At 43.5% G+C, this 13,344-nt stretch overlaps 1 protein-coding gene across 1 annotated transcript; it reads left to right on the top strand.

The window, feature by feature from the left end:
• Positions 1-455: 455 nt before the first annotated feature.
• tspan36 (tetraspanin 36) lies at positions 456-8,474 on the top strand. The gene is made up of 7 exons (XM_030418110.1): positions 456-726; positions 4,915-5,106; positions 5,328-5,402; positions 5,491-5,586; positions 6,682-6,834; positions 6,995-7,078; positions 7,719-8,474. The coding sequence occupies exons 1-7, from the start codon at positions 667-669 to the stop codon at positions 7,797-7,799; spliced, it is 741 nt and encodes a 246-aa protein (XP_030273970.1). The 5' UTR covers positions 456-666; the 3' UTR covers positions 7,800-8,474.
• The last annotated feature ends 4,870 nt before the right edge of the window (positions 8,475-13,344 follow it).

Genomic DNA, 13,344 nt, shown 5'->3' with positions numbered 1-13,344 from the left:
CATCTTAAAAAAAAACCATATAAAATATGTGCAATCTGTGAACTTTAAGGATAGCCACCATAAAGAAAAGTAATAATTTGCAAATCGGTCTTCATTGACTCGTTTTTTTATGCCTTAAATAAAATTAAAACTCTCTTTGTTTTCATGACTGAATAAACAAAGGACAGTTTCCTCACTGTTTACATGTGGCGGACCCTGCCACCTTTCATAGTGTCACACAGTGCTCTGGGGACCTTAAATTCCTCTGAGAACAGCTCGTTTACTCTGTTATGGAGAAGGAAAAAAATACACGTCTGAGTTTGTATTATTACCTCATTAATACTGTAAACGCGACACTTCTGAGATTGGAAAACTACATAATGCCCCTTTAATCATTACACAAGTGAGAGGTGTAGGCGCCCAGCAGGGGGGGGAGAGGGTGTGTCGGAGGAGCTGCTCAGACCTGTTCAGCTCCATCGCTCTCCTCCCCGAAGCATGTGACCGTGAGCTCAGAGCCGCTGCAGACAGACGGATCGAGAGAACTTGTGACCAGATCAGCAGCAGCAGCAGCAGCGGCGGCGGAAAGACAGACAGGCAGAGAGACAGATCGCGGCTCTGTGAGATAAAAACCGGACCCGAGCAGCTCCACAGCCCTCCTTCGATCACTCCAGCCTTCCTCCACGCAACATGGACTGCGGGATTTTAACGTCCAAGACCGTCCTGCTCTTCCTCAGCCTGGTGTTCTGGGTGAGTCGCGCTGTTTGCGTCTCCACCTGCGGAGGTCTGGGTTCACACCACCGGCCTCCGTCTTTGGAGATGAGCTCTAATTTGTTTGAGACTGTGTTTTTCGTTTCGTTTTAATTTTCTTTCTGACCATTAGTGTTTTTGTTTTTGTTTTTTAAATAAAAAAAAAATCAGATTTATGGTTTGATAAACATCCGGAGAGCCTGCCTCAGTCAGCACTGGCCAGCACACTTCCCCTACTTCCTCTTTACCTCAGAGTGCATATAAACTGTGCCAAGCTGTGATTCTAGAGAACTCTTGAGAAACATTTCCCAACAGGCCAGGTCATCTGAGGGGGGAACTCACATTTACTGGACTTTGCTGTGAGTCATTTTACAGTAGAAAAGCAGCGTCCAGCTCTCATCTGTCTCCTCCTGAGGACAGACTGGTCGAGGACAGAGTCAGGGTAAACTGCTCTGCCTCTTTTTGGCTGATATGTGTAATTTGATTATCATGAGAGAGGCCGGGCCTGTGAGCCGATCCTGCGAGAGTGACCTCGTTTGGCTCTTTCACTCAAATACACTCACACATCCTCTTCCCCCCCCCCCCCCCCCCCCCCCCCCCCCCCGACGCTTCGTCTTTCTGCTGTCTCAAACCTGTTCAGAGTCGACTGGACTCCTGTTTTTCCTTTCTTGTTTTTTCTGAACAGCTGACACACATCATACTCCTAGCATATGACAAAAAGCTGCAATTGATTGCAGAGCTAAAAAAAAAATCAATACTGTCACCTTTAACACACATTTTCTCCAGACTAGGGACGGGACAATATACGATTTTATCGCAGATCGTGACAGAAAAACACTCAGGGAAAGCTGATCGTCGTGGATTTCCATTCTCGGGATTAAGGCTGTGGCAGTATGAGATTTTCACTACAGGTCGTGGCCAAACACGATCACGATAGTTATATAATCGTGATAATCATAGACATTCCGTCAAAAAACTGCTAGCAATCAAATCCGTCTTTCACTTTGTTTGCTTTGTGTTTTGTTTTCAGTTTTTTTGGCAAATAAATTACCCTCAAAGTGTAGGGAGGAAGAGACAAAACAAAGAGGACAGTTAATATAAAGTACTTTATTACTAGTGAAAATGCAACCTGATGAAGTCAGATGATGTCATCGTGTGTGTATTATCACGGTTATCGTGAATATCGTGATACTGCGATGCCCCACACTGGTGGTTTGATCATCTTATCCCCACTATCGAGCATATTTTGACGATTATCGGGATAATATCGTCAATCGCAATTATTGTAGCCAGGATAAACGCGAATTGTTTGTATCATCCTGTGTATCCTTGCACGGGAATCTGTCCTGTTTCCTCCCAATAGCTTGAGCTCGGTTATCGCCGGTCAGGTTCAACAAACCGAGCCCGGTCCAAGCGTTGGACCTAAAGGGATCGTCACATCCGTGTTTGTTTTCTTTCCTCTGTTTTGAATATCTTATATGTCAGACCTCTGACTGACACAGTGCCAGACATGAAAAAGTGCACGATTTGAAACATGACGTTTGGAGAAAACAAAAAATAAATCATAATTCAATCCCGATATTGAATTATCCTTCTGACCTCAGCCCGACCCACTGGCAGACCAGACTCTATGAAATCCCATTATGTAGATAATCATTGTAGAAAACCACAAACTTTTTTCTTTTTAAAGTCTTTTTATTTATTTTTAGGTACGATTTGGTGAATGCAGAGAAAATCAGTACAAAATGTTCCATGTAATCGGAAATATCAATTTGGATGTCACGGCGGTGAGAGTGCTACGCGTCCCATTGTTGTAAAAGCAAAAACTCTTAAACAGATTTGATGGTGATTTGAGTGGAAAATCAAAACGTTCACGGGTTAATGTGAGCGAATGGTTGGAAGCACATGAGCAGGAACGTCACGGCTGCCCTCTCTGCCAGAGAAACAAAAAAAAAACACACTTCTTCCCCCCTGGGATCAGATCTGATGATACAGTGCTAGTACGTTTCTCGTGAGGGGGCCCACTACAGATCAAGACACATCGCCTCGGAGGGTTCCCTCGCATTCCGGAGAGGTGGCACGGTACGCGGGCCGTATACGTCGTGTAAAGCCTCTTTGTGCTGCTTCTTAGGCACAAGATCAGAGTTTCTGGGAAGATTACGGGGGGAGAGATGGAGGGTGGGGGGAGGAGGAGGTAGAGTAACCACCCCGCAGAGATCCCGTGACTGTGGGGTGATTAAGAGAAGTGAGTCATGAGGCTGAAGTGGAGGATGAATGATTGTTTGGGCGCACACATGCTCGCATAGGAACAAAGAAGGCAATCTATAACCCCACCTCAGTGCAGGGGGAAGTAAAACCGAGAGACGACAATAATGCGCAGACGCACACGGAGGGGAATTTCTGAGTGTTTTTACTTCTTTTATTTCAAGTCGCGGTGGCAGTCGTCTTATAAGGCACAAGATTTTCCATCAGTGATGCAAAGGGAAGTTTAGCTGATCACATACACACTGTGATTTGCCCTCATGTTCCAGTTTACACAGATTTATTTTTAGCTCTCCGTGTCCCGCACTATTGGACTTGTGTTATCACACGCCGGGGTTTGAATCAAGTCTGATATAGAGCGAGGTACAAAGGTCAAATGGAAGTTGGCCTGCTGATAGTGAGATCCATAACAGGGCCATTGTTTTCTTACACGTCAGGATACACATTTTAAGTAGGTCTTAAGTGAATATTCAGTTTCTTTAACGATAGATGATCAGTTATTTATGATAACATTTCAAATTTGTTGGACGTTTTTCCATCCAACAAATTTGACATGATGTACGTAACAGACATAATCGTCGCATACGCTGCATTACGAGTGAAAAGAACCGACACTTTTGGATGTGTTTGTGCCCACCTCTGATTGTTGGATAACACACTTTTAATCAGTTATATTCTTACCAGCATTATTGTGTAACTCGTGTTTTATCATTAACAATCCCTTGTTATCTCCATTCCTGGTTTGACCCACAAAACTTTTTCAGCTTGTTGACCAGCAGACAGTTTTTTTTTTTTTTGGCCTACGTATGACTTTTATGACAGGACAGCTTCTGAGATGACAGGAAACAGGATGCGAGTGAAGGGGGTGGCCCTGGACTCCTAGCTTTGGAGTTATTAAGGAAACTATTTAGTGCGACTCTCTGCAGGGAAAGTACAGAAACTTTTTATCCCAGGTTTTTATCGACCACGAAGGTTATCCCAGCACGATCTACAGCGTGGTGTTTTTCATTAACTCACTGTCATTCTGCATTGAGAGACTATTTCTCCTTCTGCTTTGTCTTTCCACCATTTTTCAACTTTTTTCTGGGATCTAGTCTTAGATTTAAGCAAAAATTCTTCAAAGACATATAATTATAGGATTTTTTGGGGGGGCATTTGCCACTAGGAGCAAATCTTTATAGGATACGGCCCCAGATCAGGGATCAGTCAGTGTGATCCCTGTCCATGAAATTGGCCCCAAAGCATGCAGTCTTATGATTGATGAGCTCACAATGAAGCATGACTCCTAGGAAAGTCGTGATGTCGGTGTGACTCGGGGCGTAGATCCACATCTGACTCCACCGGGACGGCTCATCAGTGACCTTAACGTCCTGTGTTCATCACATGAAGTCACAGCATCCGACCCGACTCTTGTGACTCTCTCTCTCTCTGATGCTTTTGACTACAGCACACACGGAAAATACAGATCATGCGACACATCAGTGGTGTTGTTTATTGTGCAGTTTATTTCCCTTGTTGGATGAAAGTTACGGGGAGGTTTTAGTAGGTCAGTGATGAATGATTGTTTACTCTGAAGTGGAAATTGTCCAAATTAGGACAGTGTGCCGCAGTTCAGCTGATGGCACAGTTCCTAGTGCTTTGTGTAGAATCATCTGTGATCAGGAAATGTCAGAAGATAACAATGTGTACGTATCAATTGTGTTTGCTTCAGTGGATCCTTATTTTTCAGTTTATTCCTGGTGCAACATGCAGAGTAACGAGAAAACTAGCGTGTTCTCGTGTTTTTTTTTTTTTCTCCTGAAGTATTTTATTTTTTGCTCGTCTATTCTTCTACCTCTGAATATTGAATGCCTCTCACCATATTTCTCAACCTTATTGCTAAAACTTTTGTCGCGTAACACACTGATGTTTCCTCCTCCGCCGCAGGCTGCGGGGGCGGCGCTGGCCTACGTGGGCGCCTACGTGATCAAGAGCTATGACAACTTCGACCACTTCATTCAGGACAAGTACACGCTGATCCCGGCGGCCATCATCATCGGCGTCGCCGTGGTGATGTTCATTTTCGGTCTGGTGGGATGCTGCGCCACGATCCGGGAGTCCAAAGTCGGCCTGAGCTTTGTAAGTTTCTGTGTGTGTGTGTGTGTGTGTGTGTGTGTGATGATGTGTTCTTCTTTTGCGGTTCCATTTTCACCTTCAACCTTTTAGCGCATCGTTAGTTATCGCCCTTAATGTTTCGTCTTTGTTTTCAAGTAGCTCATTTTTTATCATTTAACTCTGTTTAGCTTCTGTTTTCCTCTCTGAAATGCTTCACAGCTCGTCTCACTTTCTTTTCTCTCCAGTTCTTCCTGATCATCATGCTGATCTTCGCAGCTGAAGTTGCTGCTTTGGTATTTAGCTTCGTCTACCAAAACAAGGTGAGTCGATGACCCGTGTTCTCTGTCACATGATAAAGTTTGCTGACGGTAAACAATGTTAGACACATGGCTGTCGATGTGCGTCCAGATAAGCGGGGACCTTGAGCGCTCCATGAACGACGTCTTCGCAAAGTACAACGGAGATGACGCAGAGGGCAGAGCTGTGGACTACCTGCAGAATCAGGTTGGTGTCGTGTTCCGCTGTACAAAAATAGTTTTGTTTTCTCGCTTGATCTTGCGTCCTCTTCCACCTGTTCTGCGCCGCTTGCTTTCTCTCTCGCTTGCTTGCTTTCATTTCCCTCTCTTCGCCCGACAGTCTGTGTGTCTTGCCTTTTTATAGAGAGAAGTCGTCTTTAAAGAACAACAGCTGGAAACGCAGCATACCGCACATGTTCTCGGTTATCAGTCCTGGTTAAACTGGAAAGACACAGACACGTGATACTGTGTTCGTGTGAATGGTCATTCATAAAATAGTTTTGCAGTTTCAGAACAAAAAAATCTTGATTAAAAAAAAAAAAAAAATACAGACAGACAGAAAAGACAGAAGAACACAGAAGTTCATAGAGCAAAAATCCAAAGGCTGTCTGGCAGAATGTTTAAAACTCCTTTATTCACATGTTCTCCTTCATGCTGAAATTCTTTAAAACATCGACAACGCATGTTAAAAAAAGAGTAGTAACCCGAGCGTAGCAGCACAAAGAACTTCTTCACGGTGGGTAGTTTTGCAGTTTGTTGACATGAAAGGGTTCCCAAGTGTCCTTGAAATCCTTAAAAGTCTTAAAAGCTTTGGTAAAAAAGATGGACATAGGTCATTGAAAGTGCCTGACTATATATTTTGTGTAAAAAATATTTCTAAATTGTTAGGTAAGCTGCTGGTTGCAACAGTAATGAACTTTGTTCCGTGTCTCGAACGCGTCTTGAATTTGAGGGAACTGCACCAAGAAGAGTCCTTGAACAGTCCTTGAATTTTGTGTTTGAGAAGGTAAAAGTCTTCAACTATACACGGACAAATAAAGTCCATAAAGGACTGCTGAGCTCTCCGCCGTCGTGCTTTTGATGCCGCAGATTGACACTTCTGCATTTGCCACGTCATTCACAGACTTCACACGTCTCTAAATACCCTCTGTACCTCCCCCACCATTATCTTCCCTTTTCTCTCTTTCTCTTTCACCGTCTTGATTTATCATATCTCTTTTTTTTTTCAAAGCTGTGAGTATCCTCTGGACTCATCTTGGGTTTTGTATTGACTCCTGTCTGTCCTCTGTTTGTCTCTGTGCAGCTGCAGTGCTGCGGTGTCAAAAATTACACCAGCTGGTCCAACACCACCTGGTACACCACCCACAACAACACAGTGCCTCACTCCTGCTGTAAAAACGACACCGCCGCCCAGTGCACCGGCAGACTGGATCAGCCGAACCTGCTCAACACAGAGGTATCCCACACACGAGGACGCTTACTGCTTTTTAAATGAAACAAAAATAAAGTCTGCAGAATCGAATCGTCTCCCGCCTCCGATGGGGGAAAAAAAAATGTACAGGCGGACATTTTTTTTCTGATGTGCGCTCGCTGAACTTGTGTGCGTGTGTTTTCAGGGTTGTGAGCCCAAGCTGGATCACCTCCTGCAGGGTGTGCTGAGTTACGCCATGCTGGTCATTCTGGGATTCGCCATCATCAAGGTAAAACGATGATCACGGACAGTTTCAGTGTTTGCTGTGCTGAGGGCTGCTCCTTGAAACAGAAAATGACCTGCCACACACAGCAGGCACACATCTGTTTTTCACAGCGTGTTATACCAGCGCCATAAATTACATTTATATAATCACGTTAACAGAAATCTGTTTTTGCCTATTAGATTAAAATACACTCTAAAAAAACTCCATGACTGATGAATCACTTTAATTAAATTGAGGATTTTGACCGATGGATTTTATTTTAATTTTTCGGGGTAATGACTTTATAGAATATGACAAAAGATGTTTGAGGCTTTAGTCAAACACCTCAATAGAAACTCTGTATGTTAAGAGATAACACACATTCGATACAGCCCCGCTATTCACGCACTTGTTCCTGTTTCAGTTCTGCTTCCTCGGAAAGTCGACGTCAGAGGTGACGGTACAAGGATTTAATGACCTTGTGATTTTCCCTCAAACCACTTCTGACTCTTCCTCTGAGTTTGAGGACAGAACCCGTAGTACAAACTTGTTTTAAAAATGGCACAGATACAAGTACAGCCTCTTTGCCCTCTTCACACACGACCGCTCCAGAACATGAACTCTAAGAGCTTGTGTCTGATCACCTTCATCTCCTCTGTTGCAGTTCTTCGGGATGCTGAGCGTGTGTGTGATCACCTGCAAAACCGGCAACCGGAGGAGTGGCTACCAGCCTCTGTACGCCTGAGCCGCCTCCTGATACCACTCACCACCTCCTCAGTTTTGCTTGATTAGGTTCGCTGACCCTTCACTCAGCAGTGCACAGAAGCAGTCCAGGCCAACCGCTGTACAAACCTTACATTTTATTTAAACGACGGCACATGAAGTACACACACTTGACGACGATGGGGTCAGTTTCCGTGTGGTTGAGCGGCCCGATGTTTCTTTTCGCTCTCCCTTGGGGGATAACACACATGTGAGAATAGCACAAAATACCACTTTGAAAGTAATAAATAGTAAATATGAATCCCTGTTGGATTGTGTTTGCTGAAAGTCTTACGCTCTAAAGCATCTTTTAGTGTCTTCTACTGACTGTCAGCATAGCACAGCTGCCTTCATTCACGTCACCGGGGAGAAAAGGTGTTTTCTCACTCTGCTGCGTCATGTAGATAATCTTTTAAACAACCTTATACTTTTGGAATGTACCATAATGAAGGACTTCAATCTATATTTGAAGCTTTTTGTGATTGTGAACACAAGGATAGCAGTTTAATGCCTTATTTAGGTGTGTATGCACACACACACACACTTATGTTAAATGTCATGGTCAGTTAACTGTATTGAATTAAGTGACAGTTCTACATAGTTGGACTGTGGTTGTGTTTATTATGTTTCTAAATTAAACAGGTGAATGTTTCCAGAACTTTGGTGTTGTGTTTGACATTATTGTGTTTTCTCGTCCTCTGATAACATTTTGTAAATGATACAAAACCGGGCAGGTCAGTGTTGCAGAGTGTACATTGAGGACACGTCACACGCTGGTTATCTCTGCCTTACCTCCTGACTCTGCTGATAAAGGGGCCCTCAGCGCCGTACCTACAGGAGATAGGAGGGTTCCTCCTACGTAAACCTTGTGAGTGATCAAAAGGGACAAATGAAAAGTATAAATTCAAGGACGTCAGAGTCATCAAGGACCACAGATTGGGGGATTAATGAGGCTGTAGATACAACTGATTACAACCATTAGCTATAAAATAATAAAACTTAAGAGATCTCGACTTTTTTAATTGCAAATTCGAACCTGCTCTGCATCAGCGACACTGTCTGCCCTAATGGGTAGGTCCCAATCCCTGTATTAGGCCAAGAGGTCTGACGTTTTATACAGGTGTAGTTGACAAGATGTAGAAGTTGGATGCATAGCTCTGGAATATAGCACGTTCTATTTCTTGTTAAATCCAAATATGATTGAATTTAGAAGGGGACGGATATATGCATTGCGGTTTTTGAGCTGTGTTTTAGAAGACGTAATTCAGATTGTGTTTTAGCCAATTGCTAAACATAAGCTACGAGATGTTACTTTTCATATGCAGTCTCATACATGCACTGTTGCCTTACAGTTAATCTGCTCTAAGTGTTAACATTTAGGTATGGTGAAAATGAAAAAAAAAGAATAAATAAAAGCGGGTTCATCTTAGAAGGTTAAACAAATATCCATTTGAGGTCAACTGCTACACTTAATCTTGCGTTATCACGTTTGTTGCTGGTGTGTTTTTAAGCTGCAGTAACAGAGAAAGTCCTGCAGGTGGTGTTAGAGTGATAAAGTCTGAACAACCAGTTCTGGTGGTGAGGAGACACCACGGCCCCACCACCCAAAAAAACCCCCACAACTATTATGTACTTTGTGCAGTGTAGAGGAAGCTATGAGGCCACAGTGTATCATTCAGTTATTATAATGAACGAATAGATCGCAAACACGTGTTTTTAATAGGACTCGAAGATGTTATAAAGGGCTGAAAGCCTTTTACTAACAGTTATTTCTCCTCTTCACGTTGACAAAACTGTCGAGTCACTTCTTCTCTCTTGTGCTGGAGTTTCAGTGAATTGCTCTTTGTTTGTTTGTTTGTGTGTGTGTGTGTGTGCTGCTGCTGCTGTATCAATGACGTCCGCTGATGTAAATGACCCTGCCGGCCCTGTCTCAGCGTGCGTCCCTCTCGTATCTATTGACTGCATATCTTATTCAGGGCATATCCTCGCCGCTCCAGGCTGTGTTGACATTTAGACAGGCCGGTCCTTTTCAGAGAGAGCTGTTGGCGCACGCACAGGCCAGATAACCTTGTCGCCTGGTGGACCTGCCTTCCTCCTCCTCCTCCTCCTCTCTCCTGTCTGTTTATCTCTGTGAGCTCGTGTGTCTGTTTCCTCGCCTCACCTTTTTCCTTCTCTTGTCGTGCGCCTTCGTTACCTGTTTCTGTCTCTATCTCCTCCCAAGACCACCCATCTGGTTTTCTGTCCCGTGACCCCTTGTTTTTTTCTTCTCAACTTCCCCTCGCTCTCTGCAGTATCTCAAGCGTTAACCCCTTGATATCAGGTGGTGCAGCAGCGAAGATAGTGCTCCCTCCCAGTAATGCTGCACACTGTGAGTGAAAAAGACAGCTGCTCTGTTCCGATTGATAAATATTAAAGTTCTCAATGGTGACTTGCTTTATACAGGCCGGTGAGGTGAAGGCTGACTTTGAATAAACTGAGGCATGGGCAACAATGGGATAAGCCATGTTATAATCTCAAGAATTCTGCACTAATCAGTTGTTTTGTTTGTTTGCTCAGTTTTAAATTGCTCATTCAAATTTCAGGCGTTGATCCGGTTGCATACGGATGTCAGGACAACGGATGATGTTATGTTTTGATGTTTTTCCTTGTTTTGTTATAAGACCAGGAAAGCTGTAAGAATTCAAAAGAAGATACAGGAAAGTTCTCAGAGGGTGCTCCTCCGCTTTGCCAACCTCTCCGGTGAGTCAGTGCTGGACCTCGATCAATTTAAGGCACTTATAAGTCATTAGTGTGGGCCAAGCTCCAAAACCACTGGATCTCCTTAAAGGGGAGGACAAATAAGATAAAATCATTTATAACCAAGTTTTATACTGAAACAAAATATTCACCATTACTCATGAAAACAGCAGAAATAAACATTTTATTCATTATTGCTATCATAGAATATCAGATTTTTCATAATATTGCTGAATTTTGTTGTACTTGAGGGTGAAAAAAGTCCCCCCGACAGGGAGAAGATAGTGCAACATAGGTCATTAACACATGACATCACAGCAGCATGGCGGCGCCATTAGGTGCCCCGATCTGTTAAAGCAGCTGCTGTAGTGTGAAGTTCACAGCAGATCTCTCCTGAAAGTGCTATCAGTTTTTCTTTTCCTTTGTTTATGTTGTTAAAATTGAAAGAGAAAGAGAATGATGTCTAAAGGTGACAAGAGTAAAGCTAACCCATTCACTGTATCTTTTCAAGGGCCCAGATATTTCATTGGACAGGCTTGATTCTACGATACATTTCCCATAATGCCACTGGTTAGTCTTTAATAAGCCCCGCCCTGCTTCTTCCCAAAGCCACACTTCCAGTTTGTACTGCTCGCTTTCCATTATCGGTTCCTGAGTCTCAACTTTTACAAATTAAAACATTGTGCAACATTTTTTACAGGCTTAGCATAGTGATGAGTCAAAACTACAATTAATACGTGAACTGCACCTTGAAATATTAGAGATGCAGTAGTATGAATCGGGTTTTTCTTCCTGTTTCATAACAACCGCCATTTTCGGCCTTCACTTTCTGTCAACTTCAAGGCGAAAAAAAAAACAAAGAAACTGAAAATTGTTGAATTCAGCGGGGTGAGAGCTGCTTGTGCGCATGATTTGGCGTGGTAGCATTTGTTATTCCCCCATGAGTCATCTTCGCACACCTACAGATGAGCCCCTCGTCTGGCTCCTCTTCGGGCCATCATTCATCACCTCCCTGGTTTAAAAAAAAAGGAAAAAAAGCATTCAGCACAAACACACACCGGGCGAGACGACTAAGCCAGATGTTATCACAGAGAACGCACGACACACACAGTACGGCAGCTCACGCCTCCGAAGGTAAAAGGGCAGGCAGGCAGTTTCTGTGTGTCCAAGTAGAGATACGAGGACTCGTGAAATTTCTGAGGCTAAATGCATTTTCTGGATTTGTTTTTATTTGTTACGTAGCTGCATATATGTGACGTATGATAAGAAAAAATAAGGGACTGTTTCTCCTTTTTTATAAAGCAGTAATGCAAATAAATAGGGAACCAGGTTTTACTTGAATGACCCCCCTTCATCTTCCTTTCAGGGAAGACCCGTGAGCAATAACACGTACTGTCGAGACCAGGAGCAGGTGCTGCCGACAACGCACATGCCCCACGCCTTTGTGTGTGTTTGTGTGTGTGTGTGTGTGTGTGTGTGTGTGTTTCTGTAAATAACCACCCACCACCGACACTGTGATGTCTCCATTTGTCAGATGCTATCAGTGTTAATTAGAGGGAGCAGAAATACAGAAGTGGAACAGAAACAGAGAACAAAGGCTCAGAAGAATTAAATGAGCAGCAGCAGCAGCAGCAGCAGTATCATGGTCTCATCCACATTATGATTTTATAAGTCGTTCAGACGTTCTATCCTGACTGCGTCTCCGTCTCTTTTTCTTAGCTTTCTTACCAGGTTTTCTCTGCTTTTCTCCCCTTCTTTCCCGATCTCTTTTTCTGTTAATAGCAATTTAAAGGAAACCTCTTATGCTTTTATTTTTACATCGATTCCTGTGCATGTAAAAGGTCTTAAAAGTTAGAGTCCGCACCAACAGAAGCTCCTCTCTTCCACTGCGCCTGAAACGCCTTGTTAGTAGCCTCGCCCTTATTTCTGTGACTTTGTGACATCACACTATGTCACCATGTCACACATTTGCGTAACTTATGCCGAGCAGCTTGTTTGGCGTGTAAGAATTGATTTCGCACAGCTGCTGTGTTGTTGTGAGCGTTGCTGGCTCAGGCGTGTGTGAGCTGACCAATCAGAACAGGCTGGGTGTTCGGTATTAAAGAGACAGGAGCTAAAAACGAGCCAAAGATGCCAAGGTTTTTTTTATTTTTTATTTTTTTTGGCTTACCTCTGTTAGCCAGTGTCTTTACTTTAACCTCCAGCTACTTTCACTTTGTATGTTCGTCCTCCCCTGTAGATGATTTCAGGAATTTGAATCACAGACGTCCCAAAAGACTCCAGAATAAGTTTATCCTGGCCTTTAAGGTCGTTTAAGTTTTTTGCCATCTCATCCCTTTGCTGCAAATAACAGCATGTTGTGACTCTGCAACGTCTCCGCAGCCGTGTCACTGCAGCAAAAAATAAAACACAACCACAAGGAGACACCAGGAAGTGTCTGTGACTGTAGATACACTCTTGAACCGCACTGCCGTTTGTCTCACTCACATCCGAATGCTTACATATCGTAGAGACTGGAGACCGACCGACGGATCGACACTGATACTTAGATTCTACGCAGTGGTGTTTAGTTTGAATGTGAGATTTTTATCTTTTTGCAAAATGGTCAACACTACATGATCTGACAGCATCCCGTTTCCAAAAATAAAAACATCTGGAAAAAGTCTTCGCAGTGACGCAGAAGCAACATAAGTATTTGACAATTTCCTCTTCACTACATTCCATCTGTAGCCCGTCTTATCTTAGCGCCGCACAGGAGGAGGAACAGATACACACCTGGGAGATGTGCTGTG

Source organism: Sparus aurata, chromosome 5, assembly GCF_900880675.1.
Source record: "Sparus aurata chromosome 5, fSpaAur1.1, whole genome shotgun sequence".
NCBI lineage: Eukaryota > Metazoa > Chordata > Actinopteri > Spariformes > Sparidae > Sparus > Sparus aurata.
The sequence above is the reverse complement of the archived record's forward strand: the minus strand, read 5'-3'. Positions and strand labels throughout refer to the sequence as shown.

What these genes read in the sequence shown, in the direction of transcription:
- tspan36 (XM_030418110.1), top strand. Translation starts at nt 667, where the DNA reads ATGGACTGCGGGATTTTAACGTCCAAGACCGTCCTGCTCTTCCTCAGC. An exon ending in TGGACTACCTGCAGAATCAG is followed by an intron (nt 5,587 to 6,681) that starts GTTGGTGTCGTG and finishes GTCTCTGTGCAG; the next exon opens with CTGCAGTGCTGCGGTGTCAA. An exon ending in CGAACCTGCTCAACACAGAG is followed by an intron (nt 6,835 to 6,994) that starts GTATCCCACACA and finishes GTGTGTTTTCAG; the next exon opens with GGTTGTGAGCCCAAGCTGGA.